Below are 26,790 nucleotides of genomic sequence, written 5' to 3' on the forward strand. Positions count from 1 at the left end.
GGCACCAGCCATAACACCAGTCTTGTTGATTATTTGGTTGAGGGGGGTTCAGGCCTGTGTAGAACAGCAGTGGGGACAGTGTGTCTCCTTGGTATATGCCACCTTTGATGGAGACTTGTGCAATTGGTTTGCAATTGGCCTCAAGAGTGGTTTTTCCACAGCTTCATTGAGTTAGCAATGAACGCTCTCAGAGTCCTGTTGATGACGTACAACTCAAAGCATTCAATGATCCATGACTGCAGCACTGAGTCATAGGCCACACACAGGTTGGTGTGTTGGGCTTTGTAGTCTTGAGCGACTGTTTGGTCCATCAGCAGCTGGTGTTTGGCTCCTCTGGTGTCTCTGTGATGCCCTTCTGTGCTGTGATCGTGTACTGATCCATGTGCCCACTTATCTTAGTCGCTATGACATGAGCTTCCATGTTGTGGAGAGGCAGGTTATTGGCCGACAGTTGGATGGGACTGTACCCTTGGAGGGATCCTTCAGGATGAAGATTGTGCGCCCTTCAGGTAGCCATTGAGTCCCATCCTTTAGCAGCTGGTTCATTTGTGCCGCCAGCCTGGTGCTCATGGAATGCAGTGAGCTTCTTTAGCCAGTAGGCGTGGATCATGATGCTAGCCAATTTGCATTGCTGTTTTGGGATGCCTCCTTCTCCCAAATGCCCTTCCAGTACTGTTCGGTCTCCAGCATTGGTGGGTCTGCTTTGCTGTTATTACCATGCCACTGAGAGTACACTTTAACTGGTTGGGTCGAGAAGAGCCTGTTTATTCGTCTGCCTTCCCTTTTTTTCTTGTTTCTCCTTAGAGAGCTGGCCAAGGCTTGGAGTCTTTGTTTGGCAGTATATATATATATATATATATATATATATATATATATATATATATATATATATATATATATATATATATATATATATATATATACACATCTGAGTTGAAATAGATTGGCTTGAAAAGTCATAATGAAACAGTAATGAAGCATTTTATAAGTGACACTATATTTTGGCTCCTTTTTAAGAGTCCCAAACATACAGACCTCAAAACCATCATTGAATGCTTTGAGTTGTACGTCATCAACTTTATAAAATTGTTCAGTATACTTTTTTTTAGATAAAACTCAATTAAAGTTAGTATATATTTGTATATAATCCCAGTCTGAAGTCACACGTGTTCTATTACAATAAGGGGGCTGGGCCTACAACATATTCTGCAGCCTGCTACTAGGAGGAGATGAGCTGCTTTTGGTTTTAATTGTTGCATCACCTTCTTTTGTCTGATTCTACAGATGATTTAAAAAAAACAATACTTTAGTTTATTTAACCAGATATGACAATAGCTAAAGCAGACATTTTTGAACATTATACATCAGCATCATAAATGATGATGTTGAAATAAATAAACCCTATCTCAAAGTGCACGTGTCACAAATAGGATAAATATTATATCATTTTATTCACTGGATGCTCCAATAGAAAAATAGCAGGATGCACAAATAAAATCTAGCTGGGAAAAACAAACATAAGGACAGAACAGAGTGGATATTATACCAGAAGATGGCGCCACTGACTTACTGACTAATTTCCTTTAGAGCAGTGGTACTCAACCTTTTTTCACTGATGTACCCCCGTGAAATTTTTTTTTCAGCCAAGTACCCCTAATCAGCGCAAAAGCATATTTGGTTGTAAAAAACAAAAGACCTTAAATAGAGCACGGTGCCTTCAGTGACTGATTTATTAAACTTTGGAACTGATAAACAAGTACAAAATTCAACCATTTGAACAAAAAAAACTATTTCGAATATTTTAAATATTAATACTCCATAACTAAATGTGTTGGAAATATTTTTCATCACTAAAATGTGATTCTAATTAATTAATTGAAAACAGTCACCATAAAACTATTTAAAACCATAAGATTACCCATTGAAAAATCCATAAATGTGAAAAACACTGCACATTTTTTGCAGTATCTCTTGAACTATTTGGAAAAATATATATATATAACTAGAAATACTTAAAAACTATATATCAAATACAGGCCAAATAAATGATTAAGCTAATTATAATTAAATATTTGTGCTCATAAACAAACATATCAACATAAAGTGTTCTCTTTTGTGATCATAGTATATCTGTTCTCTAAAAGAAATCATTATCGTCATTTTTAATAACAATTGCTAAAAAGAAATGCAAATCTCCAAATATATTTTTAAAAATCAAAAAGAATTCTTAACATTACTGCACTGAACGGAGTGTTTTTACAGACTTTTTAGTGAGACACTTGGGCTTGTGCTTCACACAGATCTTTTTCATCCTTGGTGGCAGGGAGGCAACTGCTGTGATCAAGCTCTTTTCTAGACACAATCTGCTTCTGTGATCAGTGTCGTTAGCTAATTTCTCCCCACAGAAAAAACACAGTGCCTTGGGTGGGTTGCAACTTGGAAGTAAATCCAAATAAAACATAATCTTCAATATACAGCCAGAATTTTGCCGGCTCTGGTTTGGCCTTCATGGCCACTTGTCCCTCCGTGTTTTCTAAAGAATTGCTGCTGCGCTTCAGCCACGTGTCCATCGCTGATCCAAGTGTGAATAGATGACTGGTGATGCCAGGCGTTATATGACAGGTTGGAGTTAACCATCCTGGTATGGGGGCAGACTCTGGGATTTTGGGATAATGAATTTAGCTTACTTCTACTGAATATAAAACACATTTTATGAACTTTTACTTTTATTTTCCTAAAATATTGATTAAATTATTTTTAAAAGATTTTCCATGGATATTATTTTTTTTAATGAATTTACATTTTCTCATGTACCCCCTGGAGTTTCTTCACGTACCCCCAGGGGTACGTGTACCCCCATTTGAGAAAGGCTACTTTAGAGTATCAATTTAGACTAGCTCAACAAAAAGAACAAAAAAGTGCATTAATGCATGGCAAAGTTTACTAACCAGCTGTTCAAACAACACCATCAGGATAAACTGAAAGAATTACGGAGAAATTACAGGTGACAGCATTAGGCGTGATGTTGCTTTTGTGGTTTATGGTTGGTGCTCCTGTGGATTAGAGCTCTTTGAGTCCAGTGTTTTAAAAAGCTGTTTAATTTTCAAATATGTCTGTAATTAATTTATATGGTGGTGCTTAAATGCTTCTTCTTTGAGGTAAATCTCTGTCTCACAGATTTACTAAACATAGATGTAAAACATCTTCACCTGCAGTGATTTGTTGGAGAATGTGTGACTTTGAAAAGGTCATTTCACTAATTTCACACTTGTAGATCTGTTTTCTCCTCCTGGGAGAACCTCAGCATGGCTTTTTGTGTGTCGCTCTCAGCAGCGTTTCTCTCAGGTCTGCTGTCATGTAGGAGGGAAGGAATGAATAAGCTGCAGTTGTTTTACAAAAATCCTGTCATCCACTGGCTCTTTGCTGTACTAAACAAAGCAACCATGAATAACAATAAAAGTAAAGTTATTGGTTCTTTAAGAAGGAAAAAAACCTTTCAAAGGAAACGTTTTTTTTTTTTTTGTTTTTTATTGCTTTGAAACGATAAAATGACACTTAGAACAAGACATGATAGTTAAAGTAAAAATAAAAGGAACAAATTTGCATCACCTTAAGTAATAAAAGTAAATCTTTGACTGTTTTAATAAACTTGTGCATAAAACATGCTAAACTGCTCCTGTTTTACAGTTTTTTTCGATTGCTAAAACTCAAAAATCAAAAATGAGGCACGAATTTCACAACCTCTACTTCAATTCCCAATCGCCTGACTCCATTTATCACTACTTAAGATTGCCTTATCATATTAGCTCTCTGATTGTCCTCCTTTACACTCTGATGTCAATTTGACATCACCATGCTGTCAAAACACAGCACACAATTTCCACGTTTACACACACTTGTCAAACAAACTCTCAAAGCTTCAATCAACAACACACAAATATTCAAATCTCTAAACTTTCATGTCTGGTGAGCAATTTTCAATCAGGGACTGCAGCATAAAAGTAAGTTTCCACAAGGCTACCCAGGTGTATGAGTGGTTTCAGGACCACCCACGGTTTTCCATTTTATACCTTCCACCTTATTCCCCCTTCCTCAATCCCACTGGGGAGTTTTTCTCAGCCTGGAGGTGGAAGGTGTACGAAAGGAATCCACAGAGCCCGGTCCCACTGCTTCAAGCCATGGAGGAGGCTTGTAGAGATGTGGCCTTTGAGGCCTGTCAGGGCTTCATGAGGCACTCGAGGCAGTACTTCCAGAGCTGTTTGGACCAGGAGGACATCGCCTGTGATGTTGATGAGGCCCTCCGGCCAGACAGAGACCAGAGGCATGATGCCCCATGATTATGCTTGAATGGGAGAGGGGGTGGAGGTGGTTAATGTAACTGTAAAAATAAAATGTTTTGTCTCAAAATCTTTGGGGTGGGGGTGGCCGAGGGGGTGGGGGGGATTGGGGGGCTGTAGAATAAAATGTTTTGTCTCAAAATTTGTGTGATGTCTAATGTTTGTCTCAGAGAAAAGTGGGCACTGTCATACATTCAGTGTGTAATTCATTGTGTTCCATTTAGACAATTGTGTTTTCAGTTTTGCTCTTCAGTGTTCTTTCCATGCTTGGTAGTGTTCACCCGAAGGCTACTTGTGTTTAAGCAATGAATGGTATGTGTGTGTCATGTGAAAATGTGGCTGTGTTTACAAATGAAAACATGTGTTCCATTTGGGGAACATGTTACGATATGTGATGGCTGGGTTTTGTTGCAAAGGGAAGCCACGGTTTAGGAATTTGTGTGTTACGTTTGGGGTTTTGTGTGTGCAGTTTTGAAAGAAACGTACAGTTTTGAAAAACGAGTTTTAGCAATCGAAAAAAACTGTAAAACACAGGTGAGGTTTGAGCCTTCCCATCAGTGCCACTGAGGATATATTTATTTCTTTAGACTGAGTCATATTCCCTGTGAACAGATTCTGATCTTTATGTGTGAAGAGAGCTTAGAGGAGTTTGAATTCTTCTCCCAGACTGAGCAGAATAAACGTGGTCCCTGCTGAGCTCACAGACAGAAAACCATTGTTATGTTTTACTTCAGTCACACCAAACCGATTTAATCTGTTGATGCTTTTCTGTCCTTTAAATGTTTCATCAGAAACAATAACTTGAGTAAATATAAATAGATTTTTTTTTTCAAATAACAAAGCCTATTAGCTAGCTGTGACCAGAGCCGGATTACAATTTATTTCAATATTTATTAATTAACTAAAAATAGTGACACTATTTATCTTAACCATAGACTGTTACATTAGCTACGTCACATTAACGCCAGCCCATGACTGTAGCCTACAACTTGGGCGCCACCCAATTAAGGATGTCAGAGAAGCGGTCAGAGTCAGAGTGGGACACAACAAAGCTAGCAGGTGATTTTGAGTAGGCTAACTTTCATGATGCTTTCCCGTGTGGCAAAACGTAAAAAGAAAAAAAATGAAGAGGAACAAAAGAAGAGACAGCGGGGGGCTTTACAGAAGTTTCTGTCGTGCTGCTTGGACAGCCGTCCGACAGCTGTGAACCTGCTCGAGTCAGCAGAGCCAGAGGCCGGGCCCGAGCCAGACCCGCAGCAGACATGGCCCGAAGATGAGGCGGGAAATGCGGCGGAAGATGCTGTGGCGCCAACGCCGTCAACATCAACGTTGTCACAGAAGGACAAACTGGAAGATCAGCAGCCAGACAGAAGTGAGCCCAATATAGTCTTACAGCAGGAGCCTCTAGACCCAGAAAGGGTGTTAGCAAGCTACCCATCTGATCCTGCAAAGTGGTACCAACCTGATGACAGGATGCGTGAGTACTTTGCACTAAACCATCCCTCTCAAAATATTGGATATTTCTCTGCATTACAGAGGAAATCTGGAGACATAAGCCAAAGCTTAACCAAGAAACATTTCTTTAGATGTGTTTCTGCTGTGATTGAGGCCTGTGATGCTGGAAAGCTGAAGATTATTCCGGAGTGGAGAATGCTAAATGGTTTCCTTGGTAAGTGTTGCTGGTTTTATTAATTATTTTTCAAATATGTTTTATTAATGTTGAAATAGCAAAACAATAAGTTCACACTCAGAAAATTCACACAGAATTTCTGATTCAGCAGAGGCAAAAACAGCCTGAATGAGCATAAAGCAACATCAAAACTTAAGATGTTTTCATTTTATTAAAATACTTTCTTTTAAGATTATAAATTGTATTAAATTTACTGTAATATTTTAAGCTACATGTTTATAGTTTGTTTTTGCGCCTTTAAACATGCTTCAGTCCATTCAAATTCATCTATTTCTTCATTAATGTCTTTCCACTATCATGTGATTAATTTTTCAACATTTATAAATGTTGTAAGCTATTGTATTTAGCAGAAAATCTTTTTAATTAAACGTGTTGATTAATTTAATGACACCTAGTGGTCATTTACTGGTATTGCTGCCTTAACAATGACACTCCCAATAGATAAGATGAGGATAATTTATTAGCATTTAATACAGCTCTGTAATGATGTATAAATTATTAATATCAAAAAAATAGTCTGATAGAATGTTTAACATACAACACATGACTTATTTTGTCATACAAACAAAAATGTGAATGAACTTTTATTAATGACTTTGGTAAGTTTCAGATTTCATTTCATAAAATAACATTGATGGAGGGGGGGCCAAAAAATGCAGCCTGCCTAGTGTAGTCCAATTATTTAACCCGGCTCTGGCTGTGACGCCCATGGAGGAAACAGCTGGGAGAAGTGTGTGTGGTAACTGTCTCTGTAGAAGTTTTGTCCCGCTCTTCTTTAAAGAATAGTCTGAATTCAGCTCCATCAGAGGGTTTTCCAGCAGGAAAAGCCTATTTAAGGTCAAAGTTCAGGTGCTCTCCTTCAGGATGTTCTGCTAGAGAACATAACCCATGGTGTCTTCAGCTACAGCAGGTAATCCAAGTCCTGAAGCAGCAAGCAGCCCCAGATCATCACACTAACACCACCATGTCTGGCTGTAGCCACGGTGGTGTTTTAGTGTTAGTTTAACTCCAGATGGAACGGGACAACACCAGAAGATTTACCAAGAGGTCTTTGGGATGTGGGTCAAATAGAACTATCGCTAATAGTTTGTTCATTAAAAAGAGATCAAATCTGTTTTCATTTAAGGAGGATAAGGATGTATTTGGTTGTCAAGGCTCTAATTATCAGTGTTTTTAAAACAACACAGGCATGATGTCTTCCTGTTTGATGTATTTACATTTTTTTTTATTGCTAAAACACGTTTTTCAAAACTGTACGTTTCTTTCAAAACTGCACACACAAAACCCCAAACATAACACACAAATTCCTAAACCGTGGCTTCCCTTTGCAACAAAACCCAGCCATCACATATCGTAACATGTTCCCAAAATGGAACACGTGTTTTCATTTGGTAAACACAGCCACATTTTCACATGACACACACATACCATTCATTGCTTAAACACAAGTAGCCTTCGGGTGAACACTACCAAGCATGGAAAGAACACTGAAGAGCAAAACTGAAAACACAATTGTCTAAATGGAACACAATGAATTACACACTGAATGTATGACAGGGCCCACTCTTCTCTGAGACAAACATTAGACATCACACAGATTTTGAGACAAAACATTTTATTTTAACAGTTACCCCTCCTCACCCCCTCTCCCATTCAAGCATAATCATGGGGCATCATGCCTCCGGTCTCTGTCTGGCCGGAGGGCCTCATCAACATCACAGGCGATGTCCTCCTGGTCCAAACAGCTCTGGAAGTACTGCCTCGAGTGCCTCATGAAGCCCTGACAGGCCTCAAAGGCCACATCTCTACAAGCCTCCTCCATGGCTTGAAGCAGTGGGACCTGGCTCTGTGGATTCCTTTCGTACACCTTCCACCTCCAGGCTGAGAAAAACTCCTCAGTGGGATTGAGGAAGGGGGAATAAGGTGGAAGGTATAAAATGGAAAACCGTGGGTGGTCCTGAAACCACTCATACACCTGGGTAGCCTTGTGGAAACTTACTTTTATGCTGCAGTCCCTGATTGAAAATTGCTCACCAGACATGAAAGTTTAGAGATTTGAATATTTGTGTGTTGTTGATTGAAGCTTTGAGAGTTTGTTTGACAAGTGTGTGTAAACGTGGAAATTGTGTGCTGTGTTTTGACAGCATGGTGATGTGAATTGGACATCAGAGTGTAAAGGAGGACAATCAGAGAGCTAATATGATAAGGCAATCTTAAGTAGTGATAAATGGAGTCAGGCGATTGGGAATTGAAGTAGAGGTTGTGAAATTCGTGCCTCATTTTTGATTTTTGAGTTTTAGCAATCGAAAAAAACTGTAAGTCCACTTCGTGTTGTTGGATTCTACTCAAGACATTTCATACCTTTTCATTGATCTCGCTCATAATTTCCTCAAACCTTCTGTTTGATGAAGAGTGAAAGAATTAAACAACTAAACATTTAGTAACTAGAAATACATACATCATCATATAGCACTGATAGTGACAAGAACGCATTCTCATACAGACAAACCTTTATTTTGACCTCACACGTAAAACTAGCGTTAACGGCTAGCAGCAAGTTGTTACTCTACCCTTTTATACCTTGTCAGGCAGAGAGAGACAGAAAACCCACAAAGCAACAATGAGAGCCAGAGGCTACATCACCAACACATTAGCGGTACGAAAAAAAACAAGTACATCTCAGAAAAGTAAAGGAAAAAGCAGGAGTGTTTTTTTTCTGAGGCTTTTATCTTATGAAATAGTTTTGTGCTACAGAACATTGGTTCTTCAACCCAGACTTAAATACTGACCTGACTGTGTGGTTGGAACACTCAGAACATAACATTTTAGAGTCTGATGAGTTTTGTTTTGATGAAAAGTTCTCTAAAAATTCATATCAGCAGTAAACCAGATGGAGGACTCAGACACAGGTGACCCAGATGGATCAGGACCACATGGTCCACCGCTGGGACAGATTTAAGGTGTTCTTCACATGGATCCTGTGTCAACTCAAAAGTCAAGATGAATCAGAAAAGAAGCAGCTTTATGTTGATAAGCAAAATTTTTAACCCTATCCTCAACTTTTCAGAGATCCACAAAGTTGCTGCTCCCGTTTCCCGGGGGCAGCCGTGCGACGTGCCTACCTGGCTCCCATTGCTGCAGAGCGACGCTGTAGCTGTGCTGGCTGACTGTGGAGCTCCCTGAGGTGTACCACAGACAAACCGCTGTTTGATGAGTTGATGCATGCTTCATGTTAGAATCTCTTAACCATGTTTTTCTTGTAAAAAGCGCCTGCAAACCTTTGTTAGCTTCAGTTAGCTCATCGCTACATGAGATTTTGAAGGGTGTCATGGCTGCTCACATCTTCAGAGCCCCGCTCTCAGCTTCACCTCTTTGAAAATGTTTGTTTTGTCCAGGAGCAACACGCCGTATCACACGGCCAAGTTAGCGGTGGCAAGAACTGCTCATTGGGCTTCCATTCAGCTCTTCAGAAAACTACAGGTGGCATCATGGATGGTTGGTCCATGATTTTAACAGTCAATGTGCATTTTATCCATGAGCTCCATTCCTACTAGAAAAGGAAAGCTGCCAGTTTGACAGTATTTTTAAGGTGCTACTTTGTCCTCTGCTGCTTTCGATGCAAGAGCATTTCAGGTGCAAAACAACAAGAAAGCATTCCACACAGCTAGTCTGACAAGGTCAAGAAGTGACAGGAGACCATGGGTGATTTCAGCAGTTCACGCTAAAACAAGCTAAAAGAAAGATGGCAGCATTGTCATGGTTTGCATCTGCCCCTCCCTTCAAGTGCCTCCTGGTGTTTCTCCATCCTCTCTAGGTGCTCCTTTTGTGTCCTAGCACCCTCATGTGTCATGTCTGCGTCTTCCTCATGTGTCTTCTGGTTTTCCCCATTTGACCCTTGATCTCCAGCCCTCTAGGTTTCTCAAGTCATTTCCTTTTGTTACAGCCTTTCATGATTCAGTATGTTTTTTTCCCATCAGTGTTTATTATTGTTCTCCCACCTCCCTTTGAATAGTAGTTATGTGTCCTGCTCTTTTGTATTAGGTTTTATTCTTTGGTCAAGTTAGTTTCTCCCCTGATTAGTCATTGCCTTCACCTGGTCCTCCTCCCAAACCCCACACACCTGCAGCTCATCTCCCTCTCATCCTCCCAGTGTATTTAAGCCCTGTCTTGTCTCAGTGTCTTGTCGGTCCATTGTGATGTTATTCTGTCAGTCTCGTCTAGCTTTTGTAATTTCTAGTGCTTTTGGTACTCTTGAGTCTTTAGTGTTTTTGGATCTCTAGATCATTATCTGGAGTTTTTGGCTTTTGGCTTTCCGCCCCTTGGACTTATTTTTGTTTTATCCTACAAATAAAAGGATTTTTCTTTATATTCAACTCCTGCCTCGTGTCATCCTGGGTATCTGCATTTTGGGTCTTAACCATCCTCGTATCGTGACAAGCATGCTTCAAAAAGGTCTGTGGTTTATGTTCTGTTGTGTTTACCTTGACTGCACAGGTTTAACAGGTAACAACATTTTTTAACTAGTTGGGCAACTGGAAATCTGCAAGTGGCTTTTATTTTGAAAGTTTCCAGATGTGTTACACTGCTTTTGTCTTTGACTTCCTGTCTGCTCCGATCTGAACTGCTGAGCTTGTTGCGCTCTGGAAGAGTAGCACTTAGACTCAAAGCGCATGCAGCGTGTCCCTACAAACGAAGCACTGCTGCTTATTGTGGGAACAACCAGCAGGTTAATTAAAATTTCCTGTTTAAGATGTTGCTTAGCTCCAAAACACCTGGTTCACAAGTTGAATATCCTCTCAGCATGCCCTCAGGTTCAGCAGAAGCCCACTGACCTAACTCAGATAAGCTGTAGACATTTAAAACAAGCAACACTAACCCTCGAGGACCAAGACAGGTTTCCAAAACAAACACTAACGGACCAAACAGAAGTAACATATGCAACAGCACCCGATAATGTGTTTACGACTCCGACCAGCTCGTGAATTCTAGTTTGAGGAAAATTAACCAAAACTTTGATCATGAACTGAACAGATGGAAAAGGTCAAAATCTTTTCTCTTTAGTTATTGGGCTCTTAAGGCTTTACTGTAAACTTACTGGCCTCAATGTTCTTTTTTTCACTCAAACTATTTATGGCTTGGTTATTTTTCATGGATTATTTCAAATGCTGGTGAATCTGCTTTTATCCTGGAAACTGCTGGAATTCCCTACCAGATGTGCTTCACCTCTTTGTAAAAGAGCACAGATCTTTTATTCTCTAGATTGCATAGGCTGTGTGTGTGTGTGTGTGTGTGTGTGTGTGTGTGTGTGTGTGTGTGTGTGTGTGTGTGTGTGTGTGTGTGTGTGTGTGTGTGTGTGTGTGTGTGTGTGTGTGTGTGTGTGTGTGTGTGTGTGTGTGTGAGATACACAAACAAATAAACAAATGCTCTGTAAATCTTCAGATATAATTTTGTAATCATGGTGGAGAAAATAAAAAATGTAAAAGAAAGAAAACAATAAAGAAACATTTTTCTTTGTTTACACGTTTTCTGTGAGGGCTGCAGAGTTTAGGGAAGCATTTGCCACCTGGAGTTTGTTGGGAGCCAGGGATGTCTTTAGACCTATCTTGGGTGGACTTCAGCCCCCACAAAAGATTCCAAACCACTCTAAAGACAGAGTTATTATAGTATTTTAAAATTGTTTTATTATAATGATGTCCTGACTGTAAAGCATGTTTAGGTTTGGTGAAAAACTTTCAGCAATACTTCCTTCCTACAACCCTGGGGGCTAAGCCCCCGTGTTTTTCAACACTAGTGACGTCTCTGTTAGGAGCCAAAAGCTGGATAAGGATTTATGTCATTAACGTTTGCAAATAATTTTCAAAAGAGAACAACGTAAAGCATAAATATATCATTTACAACAAATATGAATGTAGTTTCTTAATTACATTTTAAAATGGACAGACTCCTAGAGGTAGGATGAGGAGCTCAAATGCTCTGGAGGGACTCGGATTAGAGCCGCTGCTTCTGCACATCAAGAGGAGCCAGCTGAAGTGGATTGGGTCAGAATGCCTCCTGGGGGAGGTGTTTCTGGTATGTCCTGTCAAGACAAGGCCTGGGTCTGAACCTGAGTTGGAGAGATTCTATTTCAAGGCTGCTATGGGCACACCCGAGAGTCCCACCAGAGAAGCAGGTGAAGGTGGCCAGAGAGAGGATGGTCCCTGCCAAAACCGGGAACCCGTGTTGCAAAAGGAAATGACAGAGCGCTAAACACCAGTCACCAAACATCTTTTGTTGTCTGTGACTTCAAATGGTGTTTTTCTTTTTGACACTCTGGTAGTTGAAGTGGTAGCAGCCGGCTGTTTCTCCTTCTCTGGTGTTATTGAGCTGAGAACCTCTCACAGCAGTGGTGTTCTGCTGCTAAATACACGAGTGCTTTATGAGTGGAGGACCCAGGGAAGTGAGACGGTTCGGTGACAAAAAACAACCCGATGGTCCAATAGATGCTTTCAGTCCGAAAAGTTTTATAGGTGTAGGTTTATAGCCAAATGCGAGAGAACCACTTTATTCTTTATTATTTCATTTTTCAAATCTCCACCATGTATTTATAGCTACACTAGGTTAGAAAGTTAGGAGGCATGAAAAATTCTTTTAAGCTAATTTCCTTTTTGAAACTTTGCTCTAGCAGCTTTAATTGCGACTTTTTTTTTTTTTACTGATTCAGATTTTTTTTTTTCCTCAGTCAGGATTTTTCCATCCATAGAAACCAATGGCAAAAGATCAGTCATCCAAATAGCCTCAAAACCCTTTAGGAAGTAAAGAGAACCTCACATGTTTTCTAGAAAGCTGGTGAAAATTGTTAAATCAAATCAAATCAACTTTATTTAGCACTTTTCATTAAAAACAATGCAACTCAAAGTGCTTCACAGATTAAAATAGCCTCACAGATCCCATATTCCCATCCCAGCCCCCCTCCCCAAATATCAAACGATTGACAATTACACTTCTCCTCCCACAACCAATTTCCAAGGTGAACATACCCCCCCCCCCCCACCCCCCCCCCCCCCCCCACACACACACACACACGTGAACAACAGAGTAAACAATAGGCTGAGTTCAGATTGGTCAGGTAATGAACAGTGGAGCCATCTGCCTCGACAGCAACAGATCCACGGCAGCAGCCAAGACACCTGCCCATGACGCCCAGGGAGGGAGGGCGGAGCCCCCCACCACTGCCCGGGCACTACCTGAGGAGCGCCCCGGCCACCGCCAACGACCACCGACCCCAAGGCAGAGGGCTCCGCAGAGGAAACCCTGGAGGATTAAAATATATAACTGTAAAATAACAAAAGCTAATATGGATAGAAAGTAACTGATAAAAAGTGATTATAAAGATGGTAAAATAAAGCATAATCCTATAAAAACACTAAGATGTAAATAAAATAATAAAACTAAGTAAAAGAGATAAATAGGTATATATATAAATAAACAAATACAACAAGATATACAGTTAAACAGACTCGATAAATAGTAATCAGTTAAAAGCTAAGCTAAAAAGGTGGGTCTTGAGCCCATTCTTCAAAGCCTGGATGTTCCCTTCGGCCCTGAGGTCCTCCAGCAGCCCGTTCCAAAAATGAGGGCCGTAGTACTTGAAGGATGCCTCACCGTGGGTGTGTGTTTTAACTTTAGGGATAACTAGGAGACGGCTGCCAGAGGAGCGCTGAGACCGCGAGGGTTTATATAGTAAAAGCAGTTCTGAAAGATAAGAAGGCCCGAGACCATTAAGACACTTAAAAACCATCAAAAGAACCTTAAAATTGATCCTGAAACATACGGGGAGCCAGTGCAGTGAATCTAAAACCGGAGTGATGTGCTCCCACTTCCTGGTCTTCATCAGGACACGTGCTGCTGAGTTTTGTAAAAGTTGCAAACCTGAGATGCTCTTTTTGGGAAGACCAGATAGCAGGGCATTGCAGTAATCAATTCTACTGGTTATAAAAGCATGCATCAGCGTCTCCGTATTGGCCCGAGAGAGAATGGGGCAGACTCTGGCGATATTCTTAAGATGGTAAAAACCTATTTTTGTGATGTTTTTAATGTGGGGAATAAAAGTCAGCTCAGAGTCGAAAATAACACCCAGATTCTTCACTTGTAGTGATGGATAAAAAGACTGGTATAAAACACAAAGAAATACCAATAATAAGTCAACTTTGTGTTTATATGTATGTTTATACATTTGGTTCCAAAAGGACCAGCATGATGACTACACACACACACATATATATATATATATATGTTTATTTATTTGGCAGACGCTTTTATCCAAAGCAATTTACAATTTATAACCTATAGGGCATGTGGTGATCAGTGGGGAGTACCCGGAGGAAACCCACGCATGCATGGGGAGAACACGCAACTCCACGCAGAAAGGCCGCAGCCGAGTTTTGAACCTGCAACCTTCGTGCTGCGAGGCAACAGTGCAATCCACTGCGCCACCATGCAGCCCACTGTGTCACCATGCAGTATATATATATATATATATATATATATATATATATATATATATATATATATATATATATATAACATTTGTCCTTTCACTTTTTCAGTAAGATATAACCAGATGGTAACCACCACCACCCTCACTCATCATCTAATTTTGCTGCCATGCCCTTTTGTGGTCGTTAAAAGAAGAAACATACTTTTAGCCATCAGAGTGTTTACCAGTGAAGCAGCAGCCGCCTGTGGCTCTGACGCCCCAGCAGTTTTGACATTTTAGTCTACGCGGGTGAAAAGAAAGGTTACAGGTTAAAGAGAGAAAAAACATCCTCTAAAGCTCTGCAATGATTGTGCTTCTGCACATAATTAATTCATTGAGTATAGACCCTGCCTCCAAATGTCTGCCCCTGGGTCACTTGGTTCTTTACTCTATTTTTAGAGTGTTCATCACAGAAGGAGGCAAGTAACTGACTTTCTTCAACAAGGACATGTTCATAGAGGGGACATTCAAAGGAAAAGCTTTTATTTTGGTATAAAGCTCAGGATGTGCAGTAAATATGTGACATATCATAAACTCACACTTGTCAGATTATTAGGTCATTAAAATGCACCAAAAAGAAGTTTCCGATTGAAGTAGAGTCTGATTCATTTAGTTTTTAAAGGAATTTATTTACCAGAATATAATATAGCAAACATCATCATATGACGCACTTGTTACTGCATTCATCTCCAAAAATTTATTAAAACATTATTTATTCTACATTTGCAGGTGTATTTTTGATATATTTTTATGTTTTTCCTAAATTGAGCAACTCACTCAGTTATATCAGTCTGCTGCTATCACTGAAATTTAATTTCTGGCATGACCTAAATTGCACCGCTGGATTAGTTGTGACTGTAACACAGAAAGGATCTCTGTTTGAACTGTGCTTGTAATCTCTGGATTTTCTCAATTAAATAGAGAGATTTGACTGCCGTCCTATTTTATCCACGATCAAAGCTGCGTTGTATACTTAAAAATGGCAAATAAAATGAAAAGGAACGAGATCCGAGGTGTATGAGAGTTTTAATATCAATGACACAAACAGAAGCACAACTTCATGAGTCCATATTTACAGAGTTGTTTGTACAAACCTCTTCTGCTATACATAAAGATGCCCTACAGACAGAACAGAAGATTCAAAACAACATCAATCATGAAAGTTTGTTTTACATCTAAACAAGCTCACGATACGCAGCTACAGCCCTGATTTCGGGTCTGATGGGTCGACACACAGCTGACAACAAGCTGAACTCTCCTGCTACAAAAATACTGAAATATTCTTCACAACATCTTCTCCTCTTTCTCCCACGGAACCGGATCCTGCTCATCCTCCACTTGCGTATTCCTGCGTCCCGTCCAGAAGTGCTCCACATCTGGGAAGGTTTTGTCCGCGTCCTGAGCGACGGCGTTGGTCATGGCGTTGGCTCCAACCTCCGCTCCGTTTCCCTCCGTTTGGGGACACTTTTTAGGGGGCGCGCACTTTTTGCTTCTGCAGGTCGCAATGAACCAGAGGGTGACCAGTCCTTGGCGCACATCGTCGTACATAGTCATCAGGACGACCGGAGACAGGGCGCTGCATGCGTAAAGGAGGACTTGCGCGAACATCAACAGCCCCGCGGGAGGCTTGTTGTACCCGAGTCTGACCCAGGTGAAGGTCCCCCACTCTGGGAGCAGCATAAGCCCCAAGGCGCCGCTCAGACACAACAGAACCAGAATAACTTTGCTCTGGTGCTGCGGGCTGGGCGCGTGGTTCACAGCGGCGTGCAGCGTCTTGGTGTAATAGGCTGTGGTCAGGATGACCGGCATTACGAACGTGGCGGTTGGATAAATCTTGTAGAACAAACTCATGAATTCAGACGCGCACACTGGCATTTTAGAGACGCAAATAGTGTCGCTGTCGTACTGCAACAAGGAGGCGAAAAGCATCTGAGGGATCGGGAACATCATGGAAACTGTCCAAATGAACACCAGGGCTCCATGGATCCACGTTGGGCCGTGGAGGGGTGTAGGGGCGTGTGGAAGAGTGTGTTTGGCTCTCGTGGTCGCTGCAAGGATTAAAGTTTTTGCGACCACACAGGAGTGCTGGAACCAGTCCGTGGTTCGGCACACAAACCCGCCCAGGGTCCAGGTCTGTTTGTAGTAGGTGACGGCGCGCACGGGAGCGCACAGCAGCAGAATCACCAGGTCCGTGGAAGCCAGAGAGGCCAGGAGCGCTTTCACCTCCGAGCCCCTTCCGTTTCTAAAGTCACGGATAAAAATCAGCAACACCAGCAAATTCCCAACTGCTCCAGACACGCAGATCCCAATCAGAATGGCAGGCATGGCCGTCCTAGCTTCATCTCCCTGGAGAAGTTGGATTCCTCCAACAAAATCAAAGAAGGACACATTTGCAGGTCGATCAATATCCATCTCCTCCCAAGCGACTTTACAGTGTGGGTTCCTTAAAGATGAAAAATTGTCTCAGTAAATAAAAACTCACTTTTCTCCAGAGAAATTAAGTCCTGGGAGGAAAAAAGGAAGAGGAGCTGTCCAGCGCGCCGTGGTGCTGAAGCGCTTCTAAAGGGGTCCAGAGCGCAGCAGCAGTGGAAGAGCAGCCTGGTAGGTAGAGGCTAGTTCAAGAGCTGCCTTTAGCTTCGTCAGACATTCACGTCACTTCACCAGCGTGGCTCCAGGCTCAAAAATGTGTCTCCCAGTCATCTGACTTCTGCTTCTTCACTCCAAACTCTAAAACGTTCACCTTAAACTGAATTAATCACGCAACGGAAGATAAGTAGAGTCGGGCTGTGAACCGAGACCCATCACCACACATACATGTAATCAAACAGAGAGTGAGTGTTTTTGTCTCTGAAGAATCATCGAGATCTCTAATCTGCTCTGCAAGGGATCCTAAGTCATCTGCAATCTTGTTGGTCTTTATTTCCAATAAAAGTGTAAGTCCCTTACTATTAGTGCCAATGACTTAGCAGAGTTTGTTCATGAATTGAGTTTATTCTAATCATCCCTCTCAGCAAACCACTGTGACTAAGAAACTGTGGCATTGTGTTCAATTGAGATTCAAGTTTGTGGAGTTGTCTGTCCACAATCACAGCAGACATGTTCCCAGAGAATGACCAATGCATTTACAACAAAATGAGCATTTGCATGGAAAACGGGGAGACGGGAATCAGACACTAAACCTAAAAACATCCTGGAACTTTGACGTCTTCCCACAGAAAAGAAACAGATTATCAATGAGATGCTGTTTTTGAGATCTTGCAGGTAGGATAACAGTTTACTTCAGATAAACCCCAGATAAATTGCAGCTCCCAGAGAGCTTTCCCACATGTCCACAGGTATTCTGGTCCTTCCCGGTGAGACGTCCCACCTGTCCACAGGTATTGTGGCCCACTCCTCATGAGCAATCTGCTCCAGCTGTCTCAGGTCTGAAGAGTTCCTTTTCCAGATGTTGTTGTTCCTGATACAGATGTTCAACAGGGTCTAGTCCCATAGGCCACTTCAGAACCATTCAGTGTTTGGTTCTGATCCATTCTTGGGGATTCTAGCTCCTAGCTCCATCTGACACTGAGGCCAAACTCACTGACTCTGGGCAGCACGTTTGGCTCCAGAAGGTCTTGATGGGCTTGAGATAGGACCCTGAACACATTCAGGACTCCCTTATTACTTTTGTCACTTTGAACATCTTTCAGTAACTTTGCAGGTTTTTCTTTAAAAAAAATTTGAATAAATAATTTTAACCCTCTCTGGCTCAAAATAAGTTTTGATAAAAGGATGAACAACTATATCATTCAGGGGTACTTCTGAGTTAAAAAATGCTCATGAAATACGTATGTAGAGTAACCAGGTAGGTAGGTTTTAATGTTGCAAATCTGCAACGGCTGCCTCCAGAGGGTTAATGTTATTTACAAGAAACATGGCTCACATCAGCTGTTTTCGACTTTTCGTCTTCTGACCCTGAGGATGAAGATAATGACTCTTTTCTAATGGTAATGAAACTCTGACAGTGAATGACGATGTCCCAAACTTTACCAGAGAGCACAACAAACCACAATGAAGGAAATTTTACTTTTGACTTGCTCCATGGGGCATGGCTGGTCTGTAGATCTCCTGAACAACTGACAAGTCCTGGAGGGCCAAGAGGTGTGCAGCAGTGGCAGGGGCTGAGCTAAAGCCTCGGGTGTGGGAGGAGTTTCAGGATCTCCAGGTCTTGTTCACAAGTGAGGGAAGGAGGGAGCAAAGATCAACCAGCGGATTGGAGGAGTGTCTGCAGTCATGAGAAAGCTGAACCCGTCTGTAGTGGTGAAGACAAGCTACGCCAGAAAGAACAGCTCTAATTTACCAGTTGATCTTCAACCCCATCCTCACTTTGATCATAGACTTTGAAGAATGACCAAAAGAGCAAGATCACAAAACAAGCAGTCAAAATTAGTGTTCTCTGTAGAGCAGCCATGCTTAGAGATGGGGTAGAGGACTTTTGACATCCTCCATGTTAAGAAGAGCACGCTCGGGATCGATTCTCCAGATGTTTTTTCATAACCCATAGGGCTCCTACTAACCATTTACAGAAACCATAGTCTGTGTTTAAAGCAGTTAAGCCCACCTAACCCTAACGCTGACCCAGCCTCTCTTCCTCCTCAGCAATGCTTTAGTACTGAACATGGATGACCATGTTTAGTCTGGTTAAAAAATGCAAGGATTTTCCTGGAAACGTCCGGGGACTTGAGGGCAACATATGCTGCTGTAAAATGTTAATGTTCTTTCTCGTGTTTTGGCCGCCATCAGAGGTTTTGAGCCAAGCCCATACCATTACACACGCCACAGCCTGATGACAAGATGGCTACTGAATGACTGTCGCCGTTGCCATACTGCTCACCCGCATCTTTCATAGAGCTATAGAAAAGGTTTTTTTGTTTTGTTTTGTGCATTCACTGAATTAATAAAATAAGAAATCATGATTGTGAACAGAATTTTAACAAGGTTTGATTGACTGCAAAATAAAGATACAAAAAGGTTAAAAGAAACTTATGAGAACTGCAGTGAAAATTTTTAAAATGTGGCGACACGACCTGGAAATATTCTAATTATCAGTCTGCAACAGTCTGAAAGTTCAGGAGGCAGAAAGCTCCACGGAGTGAGGTGTGTTTACTTGACTCAAAGAGCATCCGGTCGGTGCAGCACAGTGAGAGGGTGATGGTGGGGGGTTTGGGGGTAAAGGAGGGGGGGTGAATGTGGAGAGGTGAGGATGCCCACTCAAATGCTGTCACCTCCTCTAAGAGGGTTGGTTGCTAGGAGACCGGCAGTGCCATCACAGCATGGGGCGAGGAAGATGTGTGAGGTGTCACGAAGTAGAGTGGGATATGGATGGATAGAGAGGCTTTAAAGGGACTCTGGAGCTTCAGATCTGATGGAGGATCAGTTGGGACTGCGTGATTACTGAAAGGGAAGAAAGAACGCTCCGGCGCTGTGTGGAGGGATGATATCATCACACAAGCAGGGTGCAGTAATCAGGGATAAATAATATGTTCAAGGGCTGAGAGTACAAGCAGCACTTCCAGAAATTAGAATAAACCATGAAAATGATAATGAATCTTGGATTCTGTGGAACACAAATACAACACACACACACACACACACACCTCCATTCGAAATAACAAGATTCATTATTCAGAGAACTAAAATGAGACTTTTTTAAACTTTGCATTCAGACAAAGTTTCCATCCAACAGGGAACGAAAACTCAAGAGCAAATTTTCTCCATCAAAGGTCTCACTCAAAACTTTCCTCGTGCTTTGGTTGAAAAGTAAATTCAGGACGTTTAAACTTTGTCACTGTTCTCATGTTGCTGCTCAGTGACAACAGGTCAGAAGTCAGAAAAGACTCAGACTGGTTCTAGATTATACAAAGATACCAGCAGCTCCAGTAACCACTGGTTCCTATAAGGTCTGCAGAACCACAGCAGCTGCTCCAGATGGACTCCTGCTGCACAAGACCACACCTGATGTCTCTCCTGCCAGCTAAGAACAAGAAACTGAGGCTCCAGTTTATGGTGACCAGAACTGGACCAGAAGAGACTGGAAAAACCTTTGCTGGTCTGATGAGTCTGGTTTTCAGCTGTCATTAAACATGAAAACATGGCTGTATCCCACCTTGGATCAACGTTTCAGGTGGCATGGAGACACCTCACAGCTGCAGTGAGCTAATTGTTGAGATTTAGCCGTCGTCTTTGTAGCTGAGTTCATGGCTTTACAGACTCCAGTCTTTTCACAATAAATGTGAATCTTCAAGCCAAACTGAGTCCTGTTTTCTTTACATTTCCTTCTCCACTGCTCATCCTCAACTGGGTCAGTGTTGTGTGAGAGTGAGATGGCTCACTTTCCCCTCCGGGCTTCTACAGAAAGGCAGAATAACAGTAAAAGGGAGCGACCGAGAGGAGGCGGGGGGCCAGGGGCACATGAACAAAAGCCCAGACCCGGGTAAAAGTAATGTTCCCTTTGGAGATATTCCAGAGGAGAGACAAAGACAAAAGCACTTTTTCATCTACGTCTGTCCTAAAAAGCGGGCCTTTCCATGACCCCTTGATGCATGAAAGCTTTCATACCCAAAAAGAAAACAAGTGCATTTCATTGAAAAGATCAAGGGTCATCCCGGTGATAGTTATTGATGTCACTGCTTAGAAGTGGAGAAGCGATTAGCAATTTGTGGTTGATCCTGTTTTGCATGAAAGCTGACTGCCTCCAAGCCCCACAGAATCACCAACATCTATAGGTGTCATCACCAACAGTTACCATGACAACGCAGCTTCAAGCCTCACAAATTAAACAAATTTAGACTCTTTATTAGTTTCGATTTTTTTTTACGTTAGCCTTGCAAAAGGCTGCAGGAAGCACAATTATCTTCATCATGGTTTTGTTCTTTTGAAATCAGGCATCATGCAAAGAGATAAATGGCTACCTTTAGTGAAAGGGCAGACTCCCCCCTGCAAAACAGCAAATAATTAATGTCAGGCGTTTTTAGCGTGAGCGTGTGGGAGGGAGTGGCAGATGTAGACTTTAATCATAAAGACATAAAAAGCTAATGACTGTCAGGAAACATGACATTCACAGGTACATTATAAAAGTCTTCTGCTTCTAAAGCTTGTTGAATGTTAGAGTCAGCTTTCGTTTGACTGCTGCTCTGGACTGAGGTCTTAAAAGGATTTTTATTATGTTTAAGAGGTGAACATCGTGTATTTGTTTTTTGTTTGTTATATTTTTCAAATTTTTGATTTTTGATTCAATTTTTATTTAACTTAAATTTTTGTCTTGAGAGGCACTGTATAAAAAATCATTCCCTCTTCTTCTATTTTATAGATAACATCTTAAATGAAGGTTGTGAGGAAGAGAGCTAAGCTTTTAAACACCCTTGATCCCTCTTTTGAAGCTGCAGTTTTGTCATCTGTCCTTTTGCAGACTGGATGCTGTAAGGTTTCCAAGTCTCTGTGTGGCTCATTAATGTACCAAACCTGATGGTAACCAGTGTTTTAAGTAGGCTGGTGTGTACTGGTACCAACACGCCCCTAGCAGGACTTTGTATGACCTTCCAGCAGTGCACACACCCCATTGGCTCCTCCACAGTTTACAGCTTGTAGACGTTTGTTTATTTAAAAAACACTGTCTCAAAAGAATCCCATTATTTTGACCTATAAAGCTTGCCGTAAATTCAAGAGGATTCAGGTGTTTGAAAAAGAGCGTAAAAATGAAGCTGCTTAATACCCTGTGTGTATGGCTGGTATATCTAGAAATAGATTTTAATTAAATTCCCATATTTACAGATAGAAGGTAAGATAATGTCTCTAAAGTGGCGATGAGTGTGTTGAGGCCAAGCCTAATGCTGCGAAGGAATATATTTTACAAAAGGAAATCATAACACTAATAAACTCATTGAAATCGCAATGCTGCTTTTTATGTTTTTTATGTTTTTTTATTTTATTTTTCTAAGTCTTGTCCACATTAACTTGAAGTTAATAAAATAGTCTCCATGGTGAATTTGGCTTATGTGGATTTGAATCAGAATTGGTTGTTGTTTAATTCTTTCTGATTTCTGTGCAATAAAATGATGGATCCCTGGATTTATAGCTCTATATAAAAGATATGCTCTGAAGCATGTCACAACAGGATGCACTGATGAACTCACCTTTAATGGAACATATATCTTGCATTCATCTGCATGAAAATTAAACAATAAACTATATTTGCACAAAATAGCACCAAGCGGAGGTGAGGGCCAAGAATCGAGCCCTGGGGAACACCACTACTAAGCTCCTATCAGAAAATTATGATCTAAATCAGCTTAAGGCAGAACCTCTTGTGTCAACATCATTTTACAAACAGCAATAACATATTGTGGTCAACTGTGTCAAAGGCTACTGTCAAGTTCAAAAGCAGAAGAAACTGTTCCAACAGAATCTGTACCAAATAAAGCCTCATTAAAACTTTCACCAGTGAAATTTCTGTACTATGACAGGGCGTAAAACCGAACTGAAATGCCTCAAAATTTTGATTCCTTTCTAAAAAGGTAAAACTCTTTAATTAAAGAAAACTAATTTTTCCAAAATTTTGGAGAGAAAATGAAGCCTAGAAATCGGTCTAATACTCTACGTAACTGTAGGGTCCGTGCTGACATAAATTAACTTTTGCACCATATTCTACTTTTTTGTGTTTTATCTGTAAATAATTAAATAATAGTTCTGAAGCTGCAAATAATTTCTATTTAAATATGCTGTATTGAATTATCCTCATCTTAAAATTTTCTAATCCTGAACTGTAGCTCTTCACAATAATCACACATGTATTTGGGTCTGATTTGAATCACATGTTAAACAGCAAAATCAAGGCAGGCTCAATAATCTGCTTTAACCCTCCACTTTTAAAGGTTTTTCTTTATTATTATTTATTTGCTTTGTCAGTTACATTTTTCTAGATGATCTTGTTGCAAACTAAATTAATGGACGAATAATAATAAATAAATAAACTAAGGCATGAAGTCTGTTTTTAGGATTCAAATGAACAAAAGGTTGTTTTTCTTTCTTAAGCTTCAAAATGTTTAGTTTCATTATTTTTCAGATCCAATGTTTAATTGGGGAAAAACAAATATGAATTAAGATTTTGTGGTTTTTATATCTTGAACTCTGCCAATAACCAAAAATAAGACCCAGACCTGGAACTAGAAGAGACGAGTCGCTCTGGTGATGATTTCCTGCATCATTGTGAGTTTACTGCCACCTGCTGGTTGGTTTTATCCTCTGCTCCACACCGAACGTCTGTATAAATACATTCATTATTTAAGAAGCCAAACCAGGAATAGACACACACATACACATCACATGTTGTAGAAAACTTCCTGAACAGTCTCTGTTCAGAGAAACAGAGTTTACATCTAGAAGACTAGGGTTTGGTGGCTGCTGGGGTGTGCCTACCGTTTCCTGGGCTCTCTTTTGGAGTCACCTGACCTCCCTTTCTGCACCTCTCTGGACCCTTGGACCGATGGACTCCTTGAACCTTGGACATCTGGACCCTCGGACACCCAGACCCCTGGACATGTCTCCTCGTCCCCAGAGCTGACCATGGACCAAAACCTTTAACCCTCCCACTGTCGTCATGGGTGACCCTGCCAGGAAAGTTGACCATTGAGCAGGATTGATGGTTTATCCCTTAAGGTCCACGTGGCAGGTGGTGCTCACTCCTCACCCCTGCCACGTGTACCCAAGGGATAAACCTTCAGTCCTGCTCAGTGGTCAACTTTCCTGGCAGGGTCACCCATGACGACAGTGGGAGGGTTAAATAAACTTTTTAAACATTTTATCCTTGTTCAGTTTTTTTTTCTACACGAGTTCATGCTCAAACCTAAAAATATGGCAATGAACATGTTTCGAGTTTAAGTGTAGGAACTTTTTTTATTAGAATTTTTATTAAAGATTTTATAAACTTTGTCTGATTCTGAACCATGAGGTCAGTTTTGTTTATATAGTACATTTACAGCTACTGCTGATTAAGGGTTCCTCACAAGATGAGAAGCAGATTAATGCAAAACAATATAAACACTATTTCTAAAATTAGAATAAAGAAAGTTAAAATCAGGTTAGAATAAAACCAGTTCAGAGTTCTAATTAATTAGAAAATACCTAGTTTACATAAAAGTGTGTCTTTAATAATGTTTTTAAATGACTCAGAGTCTAAAGGCAAGTGAATGTGTAGATCAGTGATCACATGCTGAACAACATAAAAGAAACACTAATCATTTGAAAATTGGATGCAGCTGCAGCATAAACAGGGTAAAAGCCAATTCAAGAGTGCACTTTTAATAGTGCTGTTGGTTTCTCGTGCAATAACAAAAACACTCATTTGTCTAAATTGTACAACTAAAGCCTTTGATCTAAACTGTTGACGTGGTGGCGCCCTCTCCAGGTTTAAATGAAATACAAATTAAAATGAAACAGATTAACACAACATTAATTTGTTGTCAAAACAACAAGCAAAACAAAGAGCTAACGAGAACTCGGGAGGGACGGAGATCATTAGTTCAGCTCACAGGTCAAGAGGTCAACACTACATCAGATCTTCATGTGTTGGAGACAAACTTCTGGCTGAGTTGAAAGTCTGGTCTAGAATGCCAACAGCTGGGTGATGGCATCTCCACAACTGAAGCTCAGGTGTTACGTTCCTGGTCAGCAGTGATCAGAACCAACCTGAAGTGGTTCAAGACACGATGACCTACAGCTGTGCTGCCATGTCCAACTGTCCCCTTAAACAGCTGCTGTAGCTCCAGATGTTACACTAGTCTGAGTTAGTTTCAGTAGGAAGATTTTGGTCACTTAATGCATCACATGCTTTTGCATTTATTCAATAATAAACAACTTTGATAAGTTTTAACTTAAAACTGCAAAGGAGGCTGATAAAGGAAGAACTTTGTTATTCAGCTTCTTGATCAACAAAAACTGGAGCAACAGCAGCTTCTTTACTGCTGATAAAGACCCGATCTGTCGGTCCGGCTCCAGCTCCATCCTCACATCCATCACGACAGAAGATGTTGGGATACTTGAACTCCTCCGCCACTGCAAGCAACGACTCCCAACATGAAGGGAGCATCACCATGGTGATTCAACAGGGACACATTGCTTTATGGCAATAGTTTAAATACATCACAGTGATGGCTGAAGAGATCACACTCTCCATAACAGACTTGTAGAAGAATTGCAGCACAATGCTGCAAATGACTAAATGACTCTTGTTTAAATATCTGTACTCTAATTAAATTCTACAGTCGGTTTCATAGTCAAACTGTGTAGAAATTCCTCAATAAATCTCTCTGATGCTGATCTGATGATTACAGAGGCTGGGTCACCAACTTGTGACTATTTTGTCTTTTATGTTTAAAATATCTCAATATCTTTACTCTTTATTAGAAATGAGAGCACACTAAGGGTGGCAATGTGTCTCAAAAATAATATGAATATTCTGACATTAATCAGTCTGATGAAATAACAAAGTACAACAACTTTGTTGATATTCCATTGATTATTTGGTCAGCAGTAAAACTCGGGTCTATGACATCAGTTTAACTTTTTCTGTTTATTCTAATCATATTTATTAACCTAAAACATGCATGATATAAAGTGAATGAATAATAATTAAATAATAACTTAACACATCAGTGAATTTAATAAATGTGACGCATGAATGAAAAGTTAATGACTTTCAATAGGTTTTATTCATTGCTGCTGTGTGCAAATTTGCAAACACACTGACATAAAGCTTATTGGGATACAAACAGGAACAGTAACCAAAATAACCGAAAGGCCTCCGAAAGCTATTTACATCATTATTCTAAAACTCTGACCATAAAAGAAAGCATATGTTAAATAATACATAGATTACAGATCCTTGTAGCAAACTAGGTTAAAAATAGCTAATTGTAAATAATTGTTTACAATGAACATTTCTCTTGAGTTTTGTAATACAGTTTCTGTTTACAGATCAGCTTCAACATCAATAGCCTATAGACAACACATGCATATGCAATTTCCTGATTTGCTATGTCCTAAAGGATTCCCAGACTTTATTTATTTTAAACACTTTTTTGGGAATGATAATAACAATGTTTCAAAAATCAGTTCATTTATCAAGTCCTCTGGTACTTCAGTCACTGATATTTCAGCCATTCAGAAGTATGTTTCTGTGTAAAGGTTATACACAAGGCTTATAATATCCATTG

General features: G+C 40.6%; 1 protein-coding gene across 1 annotated transcript; it reads right to left on the reverse strand.

Annotated features, from left to right (window-relative positions):
* Positions 1-15,549: 15,549 nt before the first annotated feature.
* Positions 15,550-17,387, reverse strand: LOC107391891 (G-protein coupled receptor 151). Its single transcript, XM_015969388.3, has one exon. It carries the CDS (start codon positions 16,952-16,954, stop codon positions 15,827-15,829), a length of 1,128 nt encoding a protein of 375 aa, XP_015824874.3. The 5' UTR covers positions 16,955-17,387; the 3' UTR covers positions 15,550-15,826.
* Between the last annotated feature and the right edge of the window lie 9,403 nt (positions 17,388-26,790).

The sequence above is a fragment of the Nothobranchius furzeri genome, chromosome 18 (genome assembly GCF_043380555.1).
Source record: "Nothobranchius furzeri strain GRZ-AD chromosome 18, NfurGRZ-RIMD1, whole genome shotgun sequence".
Taxonomy (NCBI): Eukaryota; Metazoa; Chordata; class Actinopteri; order Cyprinodontiformes; family Nothobranchiidae; genus Nothobranchius; species Nothobranchius furzeri.

Bases quoted from the DNA above. Each gene is read 5' to 3' on its own strand.
- LOC107391891 (XM_015969388.3), bottom strand. From the start codon at position 16,954: ATGGATATTGATCGACCTGCAAATGTGTCCTTCTTTGATTTTGTTGGA.